Raw genomic sequence first — 17,538 nt, forward strand, 5'->3', positions numbered from 1 at the left:
TTATATAACGCTTTTCTGGACACTCAAAGACGCTTTACATTGCACTATTCGTTCACTCCATACTCGGTGGTGGTAAGCTACTATTGTAGCCACAGCTGCCCTGGGGTAGACTGATGGAAGCGAGGCAACCAGTCTGCACCATCGGCCCCTCCGACCACCACCAACTCACTCACTCACTCACTCACTACATTCGCTAGGCTTCCTGGTGTTCCCAAACGGTCTCCCATCCAAGTCCTGCCAGGCCCTTCCCTGCTTAGCTTCCAAGGTCTGACGGGATTGGGCATCGCAAGGGCGGTATGGCCACAAATGTCATTTTTCCGGAAATATCAGCCTCTTACCCTCTAATTAATTTCTCTATTGATAGTAAAATAATATATGCAAAATATCAAAATCATTTATAATAATTTATGGTGTGCTCAATGCAGGGTGTTTTTATGACTTGCCGCAGGTGAAAAAGCAGTCCACAGAGGTAATGTAAAAGAGTCTATATTTTGCCCTTTCTTGATAAATTCATAGCTGCTTTTTCAGGTAGAGGGAGAAAGAGTACTGTTATTGAAGATCGTCCACATCAGAGCTTATTTTGTTGACACATTTCATATTTAAACAGCAGTGTCCTAGTTTTGTTTTAATCAGTACATTATAATACCTGTTTAAAGTGTCCTATGTCCTGAACTGGACTGAACTGGTGAAATGTTAATAATGTTGTGAAGTTTATTGATAATTTTCCTGAGCAGGACCTTTCACCCAAGGGTTAACCAACCCTTTCTTGCCAGCCAACTATTCCTGTCTTCACCAAACCATGCCTCGAACTCCTCAGATGCCGTATTTATACCAACCAAGCTGATATGAATAGAGCATCTGAGTAAGCTGTCGATCTCACCCTCCCTCCCGATATGTTTTAACTTCAGCATTGACTCTTCTGCTCCGGAGCTGGGTACACTCCTGAGACTGAGCCCCACCCACAGTCTCACCCCAGCCATCGCTGATTACTCACTGTTAATAATTCTTTAATCACACCTTCTGTTCTTTTTCCAACACACTTGTGTCTTAAGCCACGTCCCTGCAATTTCTCAAAGTGCAACGCTCCTTGTGCAGCTTTTAATATTTTAGTGTATACATTATGTATAAGGTTACTGTTGGGAACATGAATATGGCGAAGGTTAAGGTCCGGGTTTAGGGGCATGGTCATGGCAGAACTTGGTTGGAAGAAAGAAGTTAACTATGGTAAAAACACGGAAAAAGCCACCATGTTAGACAACGGCATGCTAGCCAATCAATGGTGCCCTGATAAACAGTTTGAGAGGAAAATGGCTCAGAACTGGCCCAGTCATGGTTTAAATGTGGAGGACTGGGGTTTGATTTATGAAGGATGTATCTTTTTATATGAGAGAACAACGTGATTCCATTTTGGCCGTTGTCTCCTTTACGTCTTCCTCCTCATTGTCCGGTTGTGTGTATCCTTTGCCGTATCGTAACCATAAGCAATGAGATGCTTAGATGGCTGGGGTACAGTGTGTGGCGGGATTACTGCCATTTTATGTTTATCACGATTGTTTATTATGAGCCTGTATTGAACGATAAATCCTCCTCCCACTGATCTGAGGCAGCCGCGCTCACCGGCAGGCAGCGTGCAGACATTTGCATACATATTGTCTTACACTTTTACACTTTTTCAATTCCTTCCTTCTCAGGATTTGAAAAGATTTCAGAGATCTGGCTCATGATGTGCAACAGCAGATAGACGGAGACAAGAATGTAATGAAGATAATCGTTCAGACCGGTGGGCACAAGGAGACTGTGGCATGTTTTATTATTTGTTGTACATTAAGGACCTCATACATGTGACTTTGACCTGCTGCATTATACGTCTACATGTTGCATGTTAGGACAGGAGGGACGGCAGAGTGGTTAGCATGCTCTGGATCTTAGGAATAACATGAATACATTTTTTGGGAAATAAATGAATGCTTTGTTACTTTGCAGTGTACCCATCGTTTCCAGCTTTTCTTTTATCCGATGCCCAAAAGTTGTGAGTTAAACGAAATGACTGAATACTCATTAATATTTGTTACGTTCATTCGGACACAAAACTAAGAACATATCCAAGAAAACATCTGGATGAGTTTGTGTATTATTTGGTAATCACTGACCCCATGTGGCTGTAGTTTGGATATTTGCTCAGTTGAATACAGAAGAGCTCCATTTCTTCCCATCTCACCCAAGAAACCCTTTTTGTCCTTAGAAATTGTCTGGTTCTTTAAGTCTCAGGTGGTCACAGTCAGTCAGGGCAGGTCTCGACTTTGCCTCTGGCCACAGCAAGAAACACCGTCTGTAACTGGTAGTTTATGTTCCTATATCACTATCTCTACTTCTTATATCCAACCCTTCCAAAAGGTTAAAGCTCTTAAGTATTTAGACCTTGCTTGTGTTGACAGGGCTTGTGCGGGAGGAGGTTAAGAAGGGACAGTCCTGACAGGGTGGGGTGGGATGGGAGGAATGGGGGGTGACGAGAGGGCCACAAACCCTTCACTGCTTCACGGCTCGTCTCTGCTCAGATTTATGTCCCGTGGAAGCCGGACCTTGCCCCTCTGCTGTCAGCGTCTTCTTTCTTCATCTCCCTCCTGCTGCAGCAACTGTTTGTATTAAGATGGATTTACTGCCGTGCAGCACAGAGACAGGGCCCAGAGCTGGATAACGTGATGACTCCAAACGTAACAGTCTCAGACTGGTTACATTATCAGTAAAAGCTCAACAAAGGTCTGAGGAAGAAATTCACATAGTCTTGATGCAAGCAATTAGAGTCAGTGTCTGGGAAGAGTTCAAGACAAAAAGTTACATTGTGTCATGGGTTTGAGTCCCAGCTCTGATAATAGGCTGTATGTATGCAAGTGACACGTGACTCCAAGTGCGATGCGCCATCTCTGGAGGTCACGGTCCTTCCTCTCTCAGTATTTTCTCAATAAAGATTAGCCATGTCTTGCACAAATCACTGAATAGTTAAAGAAAACATCACGGACAGTGAGATACTGAGGGGAAGTCACTCTGTGTTAAAAACATTACGTTGGATGTAAATACTTCACTGCAGGAAACGTCCATGTTTTATTATTTGTTATTTACTGAAGTAGGACTATTTTATGTTATCTCAGAGCTAACGGCTAGTAACAACACCACAAAAAATACTAAACTTAAAGGGACTATACAGAGTTTAAAAATGTTAAAACTAAGTATTTTCATCCCCCTACTTGTTCCAGCCATGTCCTAATGTGTGAATGAGCCCAGACCTGTTCACCACAACTGCCTCTAAAATCCTGCACTGTCACTCAAAAAGGTGTTAATTCCTTGTCCGAAGTGCCGTCATGCACGAGCTTAATATAGAAGCTGCAGTTACACATAAGACCTGAGGTGGCAGTAGTGAGCATAAAATGACCAACTTGCATCTAGTCTCTTTAAAGTGTTTATTGTAAACGATGATTTTTTGAGAAGGCTCATTAAAAATCTTAGCACTATTTAAATTTAGTGTTAGCTTTAAGACACAAACATGTAATCTTGAGCTATTTATTTTGCTGAATGTCTCTTCCTGCTGTTCACCCTCTTTCACCCTACTGTCTTGTCTAATAACACTTTTTCTGACTGTATGCAGTCTCGGAGACATTGCAGAGACATCACAGAAACATCACAGCAAATAGTGTTAGTGACGTTGCTACATACTGTGCATGAGACAACGCAGAGACTTGAAAAGTCTCAGCTGAAATCTAACCTGTTCATTTTCACCAAGACTACCTGGAGACTCGCCTTATCTCCAAGGGACATCTCGGAGACATCTCCATGACCAGCAGTCATGTCAGTCGCGGCAGTCACAGCAACATCTCCTCTGGTCAGATAGGGCCTATAAAGAAACAAATGACATTGGGCCTCATTCACGACATGTCGCACATTTGTCAGGCGTTATTAACCGAGTGCATTTTCTCCACTTGAGCAGTACAGTTTAACACCACATTTGAAAGCTAAGACCTTCAAAACTAAGCTTCTTCTTTGTTATGACCATCACGTTTGCGTCCTTTTTGGCTGTGTTTTCATCACATTTCTGTTGCTTTTTTGACATGTTTTGGTCACATTTTTGTGGCTTGATCACAGTTGCATTACACTAACAAAAACAAAATGTTTCCAAAACGCTACAAAAAAGCAGTGAAAATGTGATCAAAACGAACAAAAATGTGACAAAAATGTGATTAAAAAAAGCCACACAAAAAAAAGTGATTAATACGTGGCTAAAATGTGGCAAAAAATACAAGTTAAGGGGTTGAGAAGATGTTCATGAATGAGGCCCATTGTTTTTTTTGGACATTGCCTCTATACTGCTACTATTACTACTACTACAACAACAAGAACTACGCCACCACCAATCAGTAACTCACACACTACATTCATCTCAGCAAGGTGATGTGTCTTGCTAAAGGGCACAACTGCCTGTTTAGTGGTTTTAGTGCAGGTAGAGCCAATCCAAGTCTGTAGGTTTGTGTACTATGGCTTTTTTGTGTCTGAGAAACCACTGCAAATATACTTATATGCTTTTAAGCAATACTTATATTGATTAGCCGTTCTCTTTAAAAGTCAGATGATGACACTACCCTCTTCTGACAAGGGACTAGCCCTGGCTGGTGACCCCTCCCAGCTCGATTCTTTTGTCAATGTACTAAAAAGTACACAAACTCCCTATGACTTGCTTCTTTATCAGACGCCTCTTGTGTGCATATACCTGTGTGTGGCTGTTGTTTTCATAGTTGGAGTAGTTCCTACTTTTTGATTTCATAAGAGACCTTTCTAAATGTCTGAGGCGGGTCAGCTGGAGACTGCAGAGACCCGCCATAAGCCATTCTATCAGCTGGGCTTTGCTGTCTTATTGGACACTTCAGATCCCAGCGCACATCACACATCGCACGGCCAACGCGAGTTTGAAGGCAAGATTGATCTTTGCCAACAATATTGCCTCTGCAGATGCTATGATTGGATTACTGTTTTGAGACGTGTTCCCAGTGTTTCTCTATGCGCTAATAATTGTGTCTTCACCTGTTGGTTGTGGGAGGAATATTGCCTCTTAATTTTGCTGCATTTGTGGTTTTCGTTGGTTATGAGACAGTGGCCGTGCATGCATCAAGGCGTTATAGAGTTAGGCAAATGAATAGTGTGGTGGAGCGTCCCCAGCAGGGCGCCTGACAGATAGACAGACAGTTACGTAAGAGTGCAGCACTAAAGGTTGAACACCACCAGAAACCTACCAGCACCGAGCGGCTCTGAGGAGAGGTGGCCCCGCTGTTTATAAAGCCACCATCATGCAATATTAAAATCTGTGCTCCTGCTTAACTTTCACGAGTTTAAAACCATATTATGAACAGGGATGGAAGGCTTCAGACGCAAAACCATTTCTGAAACAAAGTTGGGTCACAATGTAAAATGGATCTTAATATGTTTGTATTCCTCCGTTCCTGAAACAAGCGTTACTTTTGCAGCCATCGGTGAAGTGACGGTCACAGACAAACATTTTCTGGCTGGTTAGTTGCGAAATCCCAGAGAGAAATTCCAACCATTTCTGGCGATTGAACTCTTCTTTAAGAGGGTTGAATAAAGTCCTGTACCTTTCGCAGCCAAACACGCATATTCGCAGAGTCATTATCTTTAGGTATGAAAAAGACGTTCTTCACAACTTCAGCGCAAAAAATGACTTTGTTCTGCCTCTTTCTGCTCGCACCTCTGAAAAAGGGTGTTTACTCTGCACGGGCGGCGCGGACACGTTGGGCACTTCCTGTATGGGGGTGGTTTGACAATCTTATGTAAGATGGTCAAAGCCAGTCCTTTAACCTTTAAGAGTGGGCGGGGCATGAGGATGACTTAGACCTGCATGGATGAAGTCCACGGGTGCTTTGTGTTGATTGAGGCAAAGGCACAAGTAATAGTTAACAGAATAATTTATTTCATTAATCACAATAACTTAGTTTCTGGTTGTTTCACGATCAACACAACGATTTGATGAAACTATAGACCAATGTGATGCCCTCAACACCGACCTCCCCCACTGACAACATGGACGCACGCCATGGCTCTCAGTAGAGCGCCATACGCTGCTCAGCGGGAGCTCACAACAACAGTACTATCGAGGAAACTGCACTAGGATCTTTGCTAACAATTGTTCAGGACAGAAATCATTTTGCATCTACTACCTGGGGATGGGGTACCAGGGTATGAACATGCACGCTGGCGGAAGAGGAAGTCATTATATACGTTTGCGCGCTGGTGCCGCCTTGTGGTGCAAAGTGCACCCTGCTACACTTATTTATTAGGGACAGTGTCTATTAATGCACATTTCTGTACATATGCCCAAATTAGGCTATTTTTTACTATTCTTTTTGATCAAAATAATGTATTTGGTAGAGGTGTTATATATTTGAATTAAACCTAAATATTTGGCTACCAGCAAACATCCATGGAGACGAGCTTGTGACGTCCCATTCTCAGCAAAGGTTGCATGTTAGAAAGATATTCTTCAATAATATTCACCAATAAAACCACCAATAGTTTTCAATGCCCTTATTTTTGTGTATTTTTTGTTACGCAGTATGACTTTAGAAACCATGCATCTTATATAACTGGGAACATTCAACATAAAATTGAAAGAGGAGCTTAGCAACTGTCCATTTCTGATAAGTTCAAGCAATATGTAAATAACAAATAAAAACAGATTTAAAATGTTGCAGCCCCATTTCTGAATATGTTAATACCCAGAGGTGCATTTTTCATCATATTTAGAGGAGAAGAACTATAACATCATTCCCCTTAAGCCGGTGTGTGTTCTTTCTGTCAGGCTCAACTCTGAGTTGACAAGAGTTTTCTCATTGGCAGGGCATCTGACATTAATGTACAAACCACTGCTCGCTGAAGGGCATGAGCCTTTGATGTTTGGATGATAAACCTTAAACCACACTAAAAACAAAGCTAATGTGTGCCCTGCACCAACTTTTATGGAAGTGCAGATTGTAATTAAATCAGCAATATAGCAATGATATTAATACTTGGGCAAAGTTCAACATATGAATAATTTGTGTCATCCCGTGGGAGCTCTTGATGTAAAATTAGATTACAGCCAAGATAAATAATTAATACCAAAATGATTGCGAATAACGAGTCTAACTGTAAGTGTTTTGCCACAGTCGTTTATAGCAGTTAAAAATAATAAGTGTTCAGTATTCAGGGACACTGTGTGGGCTGTAGCTTGACATGTTGCTACCTGTCTGCTGCATGCGGCATTAACAGCACATCATCTGGAGCCACTTATCACCCTGACGAAGCATAAAGCTGTCACTGTGGAGACAAAATGCCAGTGCCCTGAGCGATGTGCGCGCGACGTGGCTCTAGGTAAATGAGTGGACATGCTCCTCTCCGCAGACACAGGGCCTTGAACTGAGGTGAGCTGTAATGAGTGCGGCCCTACCCCCATCACCTGCCAGCACTCTGTGACAGCACACAGCCAAACAAACTACGTGTAGACCGAAACCACAGGAGGGGCCACCGCGAGCTGCTGATTTTCATTCAAATGTAATGTTCATTCTTAACGGAAATGATTGTTTTAAAGAAAGGCAGGTCACAAGATAAACAAGATAAGCCCAAATAAACCCTTGACCCTTGTGGGTAATCACGCAAGAACAAGCAATCACTAATCAACATTTGAGATCGTTTTTTTGTTGTCCTTTTTTCTCGCATCATTTTGTCAGTGCGTAAGCTGAATTTTTACATTTTCCTTCCACATATTCCACATATATTGATGACCTGAACCCGCCAGCCAAGCTCTATGAACACCTGGAATTATCTGTCGACCTTCTAGCGCAGATATAGGCAAAGTTTTTGATGAAGGACCACTTTGGGTTTTTGAACTTTCCACGAGAGCCAGGCCAGTTGTGAATTTGGTTCTTTCAAACAATTATAATTGTCAAATAGACTGTAATCGCCTAAACACATTAAAAGAGCAACAAAATAGCAGCAGTTATTGCACTATCTTCCCTCATGTCAATGAAAGCATTGTTGTTTTCCCCCCTTATTATGCACTGCATATCGGGCTCTGTCATGTTTTGAGTATCGGTAACCCCATGAACTGCTACCTTAACGTGGTGGGGTTGTTTGAGCGCCCGAATGATCCGAGGAGCTATGTTGTCTGGGGCTTTATGCCCCTGGTAGGGTCTCCCATGGCAAACAGGTCCGAGGTGACGGGTCAGACGAAGAGCAGTTCAAAAGACCCCCATGGACGTACACTATACAAGGACCGTGACGTCGCCCGGCATGGCGCAGCCGGGGCCCCACCCTGGAGCCAGACCTGGGGTTGGGGCCCGAACGCGAGCGTCTGGTGGCCGGGTCTCTGCCCACGGGGCCCGGCCGGGCCCAGCCCGAAGGGACGACGTGGGCCCGCCCTCCTGTGGACCCACCACCCGCAGAGGGATCCGTAGGGGTCGGGTGCGGAGAGGACTGGGTGGCAGTCGAGGCCGGGTGCCTCGACGACCTGGTCCACATGCACAGCTTCTGGCGTTCGGGACATGGAACGTCACCTCGCTGGGGGGGAAGGAGCCTGAGCTTGTGCGGGAGGTGGAGAGATACCGACTAGATATAGTCGGGCTCACCTCCACGCACAGCTTGGGTTCCGGATCCCAACTCCTGGAGAGAGGCTGGACTCTCCATTTTTCTGGAGTTGCCCGCGGGGAGAGGCGGCGGGCTGGGGTGGGTTTGCTCATATCCCCCCAGCTCAGCCGCCACGTGTTGGAGTTCACCCCGGTGGACGAGAGGGTCGCGTCCCTACGCCTTCGGGTCGGGGACAGGTCTCTCACCGTTGTTTCGGCCTACGGGCCCAACATCGGTGCAGAGTACCCGGCCTTCTTGGAGTCCCTGGGAGGGGTACTAGATAGTGCTCCGACTGGGGACTCCATTGTTCTGCTGGGGGACTTCAACGCCCATGTGGGTAACGACAGTGAGACCTGGGAGGGGGTGATTGGGAAGAACGGCCTCCCCGATCTGAACCCGAGTGGTGTTCTGTTGTTGGACTTCTGTGCTAGTCACAGTTTGTCCATAACGAACACCATGTTCGAGCACAAGGGTGTCCATAAGTGCACGTGGCACCAGGACACCCTAGGCAGGAGGTCGATGATCGACTTTGTAGTTGTGTCGTCTGACCTCCGGCCGCGTGTCTCGGACACTCGGGTGAAGAGAGGGGCTGAGCTGTCAACCGATCACCACCTGGTGGTGAGCTGGATCCGCTGGCAGGGGAGGAAGCCGGTCAGACCTGGCAGGCCCAAGCGTGTTGTGAGGGTCTGCTGGGAACGTCTGGTGGATCCCTCTGTCAGTGGGGTCTTCAACTCCCACCTCCGGAAGAGCTTCACCCAGATTCCGGGGGAGGCGGGGGACATGGAGTCAGAGTGGACTCTGTTCTCCTCCTCCATTGTCGATGCGGCTGCTCGTAGTTGTGGCCGTAAGGTCTCTGGTGCCTGTCGCGGCGGCAATCCCCGAACCCGGTGGTGGCGCCCGGAAGTAAGGGATGCCGTCAAGCTGAAGAAGGAGTCCTACCTGGCCTTGTTGGCTTGTGGGACTCCTGAGGCAGCTGAGAGGTACCGGCAGGCCAAGCGTGCTGCGGCTCGTGCGGTTGCGGAGGCAAAAACTCGGGTCTGGGAGGAGTTCGGGGAGGCCATGGAGGAAGACTATCGGTCGGCCTCGAAGAGATTCTGGCAAACCATCCGGCGCCTCAGGAGGGGGAAGCAGTGCTTCACCAACACTGTGTACAGTGCGGGTGGGGGGCTGCTGACCTCGACTGGGGATGTCGTCGGGCGGTGGAAGGAGTACTTCGAGGACCTCCTCAATCCCGTCGTCACGTCTTCCAATGAGGAAGCAGAGGCTGAGGACTCGGAGGTGGGCTCGCCCATCACCGGGGCTGAAGTCACCAAGGTGGTGAGAAAGCTCCTTGGTGGCAAGGCTCCGGGGGTGGATGAGATTCGCCCTGAGTACCTTAAGTCTCTGGATGTTGTAGGACTGTCTTGGCTGACACGTCTCTGCAACATCGCGTGGCGGTCGGGGACAGTGCCTCTGGATTGGCAGACCGGGGTGGTGGTCCCTCTCTTTAAAAAGGGGGATCGGAGGGTGTGTTCCAATTACAGAGGAATCACCCTCCTTAGCCTCCCCGGTAAGGTCTATTCCGGGGTGCTGGAGAGGAGGATCCGGCCGATGGTTGAACCTCGGATCCAGGAGGAACAATGCGGTTTTCGTCCTGGTCGTGGCACACTGGACCAACTCTATACCCTTCATCGGGTACTCGAGGGTTCGTGGGAGTTCGCCCAACCAGTCCACATGTGTTTTGTGGATCTGGAGAAAGCGTTCGACCGCGTCCCTCGTGGTGCCCTGTGGGGGGTGCTCCGGGAGTATGGGGTCCGGGGCCCTCTGCTAAGGGCTGTCCGTTCCCTGTATGACCGCAGCAGGAGCTTGGTTCGCATTGCCGGCAGTAAGTCAGACCTGTTCCCGGTGCGTGTTGGTCTCCGCCAGGGCTGCCCTTTGTCACCGGTTCTGTTCATTACTTTTATGGACAGAATTTCTAGGCGCAGCCAGGGGCCGGAGGGTGTCCGGTTTGGGAGCCTCAGAGTCTCAACTCTGCTGTTTGCGGACGATGTTGTTCTGATGGCTTCAACGAACCAGGACCTTCAGCACGCACTGGGGCGGTTTGCAGCCGAGTGTGTAGCGGCCGGGATGAGGATCAGCACCTCCAAATCCGAGGCCATGGTTCTCCACCGGAAAAAGGTGGCTTCCCCTCTGCGGGTCGGTGGGGAGTCCTTGCCTCAAGTGGAGGAGTTCAAGTATCTCGGGATCTTGTTCACGAGTGAGGGACGGATGGAGCGTGAGATCGATAGACGGATCGGTGCGGCGTCAGCAGTGATGCGGTCGCTGTATCGGTCTGTCGTGGTGAAGAGGGAGCTGAGTCGGGGGGCAAAGCTCTCGATTTACCGATCGATCTACGTTCCCACCCTCACCTATGGTCATGAGATTTGGGTAATGACCGAAAGGACAAGATCGCGAATACAAGCGGCCGAAATGAGTTTCCTTCGCAGGGTGGCTGGGCGCACCCTCCGAGATCGGGTGAGGAGCTCAGTTACCCGGGAGGAGCTCAGAGTAGAGTCGCTGCTCCTTCACGTCGAAAGGAGCCAGCTGAGGTGGCTCGGGCATCTGTTTCGGATGCCTCCTGGTCGCCTCCCGCGGGAGGTGTTCCAGGCATGTCCTAGTGGGACAAGGCCTCGTGGAAGGCCCAGGACACGGTGGTGGGACTATGTCTCCGAGCTGGCCTGGTGTCGCCTCGGGGTCCCCCCAGAACAGCTGGAGGAGGTGTGTGTGGATCGGGAAGTTTGGGCATCTCTGCTGAGACTGCTGCCCCCGCGACCCGGCCCCGGATAAAGCGGAAGAAAATGGATGGATGGATGGATGGATATCGGGCTCTGTCATGTTTTGAGGGCCGGATTGAAGGGCTGGGCGGCCGGCATCTGGCCCCCGGGCCTTAGTTTGCCCATGCCTGCTCTAGCAGATCCCGAACGGCAGGTTGTGAACCACAGGTCTAACCCTGTAACACTATAGATAATGGTTTCATGTTTCTGGCCCCTTTCTCTTGTTGTGCCACACTTCCTCCTCTTTGGCCCCCGCCCCTGGTATTGAGCAGGCCAGCAGACATTCTTGACATTTTGCAAAGGTTGAAAGACAAAGAGCCTTTGTCCTAATAAGGCCGTGCTCTCTCCTCACCTGAATGAGAAACTGGGAGTGTTTGCAGTGATGGAGCGCGGATCTTTTCCACAGCCATACACACAGTGTACATGTAAATGAGGTCTTGAGAAGGATGGGAGGAGAGCAGCAGGAAAACAAAAGGATCTGGTACATCTTATTCTATTCTTAATGATGTAGTTAAATGATGTTTATATGCTGACTCCTTGTGGCCAGTGATGGGATTTTGGGCTCTATCCTTCAATGGAAGCATATCAGAAAGGAATATAAAGTCTATGAGCAGATCCTGGAGTTTCTCACAGGTCACACCTCAACCTTAGCTCACACCTCCTCACTGCTTCTTCAGGCGCTTTTACACATTTCTTACAGGCAACCAGTTCCCAAGCCCCAATAAACCTCGAAAAGCTGGATAAAGAAAATCCTTATTAACTGGGGGAGCATCAACACCAGTGCGATGCAAAACAGTTCCCTCCTCACGCACACACAACAGGTCTTCCTTGATTCCCTGCAGGTTGTACATACAGTAATGCCCAGTGCCTTCTTTCACTCCGTGTGTGGGTACTCTGTCACTCACTCAAATGTGGGCAGAGATGGGATCATTTTCAGACTTCCAGATATATTTTCCTAGCGACTCAGGAGCCAATATTAGCCGCGCGGTCGTTGTGTTACCCGTGAGTACGTTGCCAGGGAAACATTGCATAAGAGGGAGTGGGATTGTGGGATGCCCCTTGCTGATTGGGAGACAAGGTGGCAGCTCTTTCCTCCGTTTCCCCGACTCTCCCTTGTATCTTCACTTCTGCTAACTATATGTGTCAGCACTTGAGCTGTGACTGCGTAGCACATGTTAAATTAACTTCAGGGCTTCTGCAACAACAGCTCTGCCCCATCCCACACACTGAATTTTATCAAGAGGACAGATTATACTCCTGGAAGTCAAACTCACATGTTCAGAGGGAAAAGGGGTGAAAAGCAAGAAGAGGCATTCAGCAAATGATAAGTCGCTGAGGCCAGCCATTAGTCTAGAGGGGGGCACTGTGAGGTTCAGGGGCCATATGCAGCATTGAGCTTTGTAATCCGGAGCACAAAGTATTCAGCCAGATGGACGCTGTCGAAAAGCTTTGAGAACAATCACTAAACTGACACTAAACTTTAATGCACAAGCCACCTTTCCCTCTGACATAAATACAGGTAATAAATACCTGCTGTTTTCTTTTTGGGCCACTGTCGCGATCAGAACTCAATTCTCTTCGACTGTTCCTCTCTGTTAAAGTAACGCACATGGGTCAATCAAGCTTGTCCTTAAATGGGCTTGAGTCTTGCACAAATTGCCCCTGACCGCTAAATGACACAGAACTAGCAGCTCTAGAGTTGCATGTGTTGGAAGCTTGTAATAAGGAAGGATTTGTGAAATAAGGAGGGTTTTTTTTCTTCCTTTTCGATGCCTTCCAGGTATAACAAATAAGTCACTCATTTATTTCCAGAAAATAGTATATGCAACTGACATAAAAATAAATAGACATTGATATTCAAACAAGATACAGTGCATAGGCTTTATAACAGAGTAGAATATAGCGGGAATTTAGATGGAGATGTAGGTCTGTGCAGCAGAAGTCTTACACATTGTTGGTCCCGCTCGCTGTATAACTAACTCCCATTCAGAGATTTATAGCCCAGTCAAAAGCTCAGCCCTCTATGCCGCTTGTAAACACGTCACACCATGTTGCCACGCTGTGTCATCCCCGTCCGTGGGAGGCCTTGACTGAGTTGGATTAGATAAGGCTTTGTTGAGTCCACAGAGGCTGCATGTTCACGGCCGAGTGAATTGTCCTTCTCAGGCTTCTGTAGTAGCACAGTCATGCTGCGTGTCCATACCAGGAGGATAAGACGGAGACGGCGGTACGAGGAGGGGAGGACGGGACTGGCCTTGGCTACAAAGACAGCTCCATTTGTCATCTATGGACTCATGGACAGTGACTGCAGAGTTGAAAAGGAAATCAGGATCGGATCAGATACTTGAAAGCTCTTTACATTTCCAGTTGCTGTCTCAACAGCTGTGCAGCATGTCACAGGGATGGCATAGATTAATTTGCCATTATGTAATTATTGTTCTCAAATTTTCACAAGACTTTAACCATGTATCCCTTAAATGTCCCAGAATCAGAATCTCTTTATTGTCATTGTACAATACACAACGAAATGGAGGGGAAAAAAGCAGCTCCACAGTGGTCTCAAGTCAATAAATAATCATAATAATAAAACACAAATTCATCATTCATTTACATCCGAGTTCAGTGCTTTGATTACACGGGGTAAAAACTGTTAATCTTAACATTTTTGATGTGAGCCATTTGCTGTTCAAGGCACTACTGCCCTTGATGCAATGATGCTGGATCAGATGTCGGGTATCTGTAGATATTCAAACCCCAAGTATCGATATTGTAAGTGAAAAGAAGGATCAATGTTAACTCCTGATACATTTTTAGGCTCTATTTAACGGCACATTTAATCTGTAGTAAAGTTTCTCATGTCATTAGCATTTCTCCTGAACGTATCGAGCCAAAGGAGGAGCAGAGCAAGCTGCCCCCGTGTGCAGGAGCGGCTCTGTCCATGTGTTTAGTTTGCACCATCTGCCGCCTTTATACAGAGAGAAATATTTGGTCGATTAGATGAGGATATGTGGACACATTACAACCACTTACAGGTCATTGCATAGATCTGCCTGTATTTAAAGCCACACCGTATAACATTTCACCCAATAAATAAAACTGAAAGGAAAAAAATAATAATATGCAAATGTTTTTATTGGTGAAGAAAAACCTCTTTACTGTGAGTGAGAAAACCTTTCCTCAGATCTGACGTGTATGTTAGCTGGGAGCAGGACATCACAAGCTCATCTCCATGGAGACATGCTTTGCTTTCAGTACAGGTATCCAAACATGACATACATAAATACACGAGGCCCTCTTTCAAATGCTTTATTTTGATCAAAAGTATTGTTTTGCTGAGCATTAGGATCATGTGTGGCACCGCTGGCATGTTTGTTCATATTATGAGATTCACGAGTTTGCTTGCTCTTGTGACCTAGCACAATATAACAATATAACCCGGAGTTTTCCGCAGTGTGGCTTAAATGTGGCTTGTGCTGTTACTGCAGGTGCAGACCTGGGGGGTCTGATGGATTTGGAGACCCTGTACCAGGGGGTGGAGCAGAGCATTAACCACACTCGCGCCGGACGCTCCCGCAGACACACCATGGACCGGTCCTACAACATCGAGGTGCTACTGGGAGTCGACGACTCTGTGGTGCAGTTTCATGGAAAAGAACACGTCCAGAAATACCTCCTCACGCTCATGAACATCGTAAGTCACATTATCTGCTGTGGGGATGTTTTATTTAGCAGGGGCAATTATTCAGAGAAAGAACAAAATTCAAGCATTTTTAGCTAACGGCATGCTATCAAATGGATAGCACCATGATAAGACCAGCTTTAGTGCATAAAGGCTCATTTCATCTATTTGTGGGGCACAATTTCATGTTCGATCTGTTACACAACAAAGTCCAGGAAGTATACAAATGAGAGTGCTTTCTGTGAAGGATTACGGTCGGATTCCACATTTTCCGTGTTCGCCCCGCTACGCCTTTGCAAATATGTTGCTATGCAGACTGAGTGGAGCTGAGCAAACAGGCGGAACATGTGGAATCTGAGGGTTGATGAGAGAACAGTGTTGTATCGTGGTTGTTTTCTTTTTTTAAAGTTGATTTTCATTTGCAAGTCTGACACAGAAAAGTGAATCACTGAAGGCACTCTTGTTCAGGAGTATTACCTCAACAAACCTATTGTCTAAGAATGCATCATGCATTCACGTCTTGTAAAGAGGCCCACCAGAAGATGGCACTGGACAGTGCATGTAACACAGGTTTTTGTGCCTTTAGTCAAAGGTTTTGCTTTCAGTGAGAAAATCTGTGATGTGAGTTCTGTCGGAGGTAAGTCAACGAGAGGTCACAGAAAGAGTCTAGCACACACACCGCAACAGGAATAAGCATCCAATTCTCCCCTGACATGTTCTCATCCAGCAATCAGCCGCCGGTAATCCTCCTGCGCTATCTGAATATGATGAGATTTCATTGTGTGTGTGTGTGTGTGTGTGTTTGAGGGTGTGCTGTTGATGTCATTCAAGTTAAAGTGAGAGACATGTCTTCCTCTTGTGCCCTAAGTGCTTCCATTACAAAAATGCACACTCACATGTGTGGAAAATTAACAATGTTGTATTACATTTGTGTTGCATGCACTGCTTGTGTAAGAACTCGCAAAATAATCTCCAGCTGTTGAGCAGGTGCCCCTCTGCCCCACCTCTCTGCCTCAGCTCCGCAGAACAACAACAACAACAACAACAACGACACATTTTTACTTTTTGGGATATACTGGTTTGACAACCCAGGAGAGATGGGAGTTTATGCCTCACATTGCAGCCCCACGTCTAATCTGTAAGAGGAAGGAGTATTTTAAAATCCAGCATTCAGAATAAATTACTGACAGTCAGATAAACAGAAATAAAAAAATAAATGTGCCTCTGCCTCCCACACTTGGCATCTGGGTGACTTTGTTCTTGAAAGTTTGCTTTGCTCACTTCAGGACTGGGGTGCACGAAGATCCCGCTTTCATTCGTTTCCTGACGCTCTCTCGGAGCACTTTACATTGTTGCTCCTGCATGACTTGACTAGTCAATGTCGCAGACTTTCCAAGTACAATGTAAATGATATGCAAAGAGGTAGTCTGTTAAAATGTCGATTTAGTCTCTAAATGGACTTTTTCTGCTAACTAGTAACCTGTGGGTTGTGGGTTTGGTGAGATAATTAGCCTCAGTGCATTTCATTTATGAACACTGTTTAAGACAGTGCATAGTTGTTGCTTCTCTTTCTGTAAGTGCACATTATGTTGCCTGCAGCACTGCTGTCTAACTTCAGATTAAATGCACTGGGTTCTACTCATTGTGGATCATTTGGTGTGAACAACAAAAAACTCTGCTGATACCTTAAAGAATTATGAGGTGTCCTCAAACTGCAAGATATGAATCTGTGAAGTATTTATCATGGATTTGTTTCGAAGCAGCTGTTGTGTCTTGGTTTGTGTCTTAGATAAACTCCAGGAGATAAACTGAGGGTCAGGTATGTTGCACTCGCTGCAGGGAGACCAGGGTTTCTCAAAACATTGGCAGTATCAAGATAAGGCCTCATTATGGTGAGATATTCTGACAGTCTGTAAACTAAACACTGTAAGTTAACAAGCTCTTTCAGAAGATGATGCATTTACTAAGAATTCCAAATCATTAATTGTGGTTTATTATTGTTGACAATTATACATTGCCCCCCCCCCCGAACACACACACGCACACACACACACACAGACACACACACACGCACACACACACACACACACACACACACACACACACACACACACACACACACACACACACACACACACACACACACACACACACACACCTATATCTTTTTAGTCCTGAAACCACTTAGATTTGCCCCCTGACACTTCGTTTGACTGTTATTAGTGGCTTTATTGCCCGGTTTGTATTGCATTATAAATTACAGGTACATGCCATGCCCTATAGAATGCAAAGTCCAGCGTTTCAAAGTGGAGACATATTTCCTGGTGCTCTGCTGGACAATGTTCTGTGTCCAAATGCCACGCAGAGGTCGTCGCTCGGTGATGGATTCCGAGTGCGGGCGAGATGCGT

General features: G+C 46.4%; 1 protein-coding gene across 1 annotated transcript in view; it reads left to right on the forward strand.

Moving 5' to 3' along the window:
• Positions 1–17,538, forward strand: part of LOC306963051 (A disintegrin and metalloproteinase with thrombospondin motifs 2-like) — a 118,322-nt gene that overhangs the window by 77,323 nt on the left and 23,461 nt on the right. Inside the window, exon 4 of the mRNA XM_079556490.1 lies at positions 14,936–15,141. Coding sequence (XP_079412616.1) covers positions 14,936–15,141 — 206 coding nt within the window. The remainder of the gene's footprint in view (positions 1–14,935; positions 15,142–17,538) is intronic.

This window comes from Gobius niger (assembly GCF_951799975.1).
Source record: "Gobius niger genome assembly, chromosome: 5".
Lineage (NCBI taxonomy): Eukaryota > Metazoa > Chordata > Actinopteri > Gobiiformes > Gobiidae > Gobius > Gobius niger.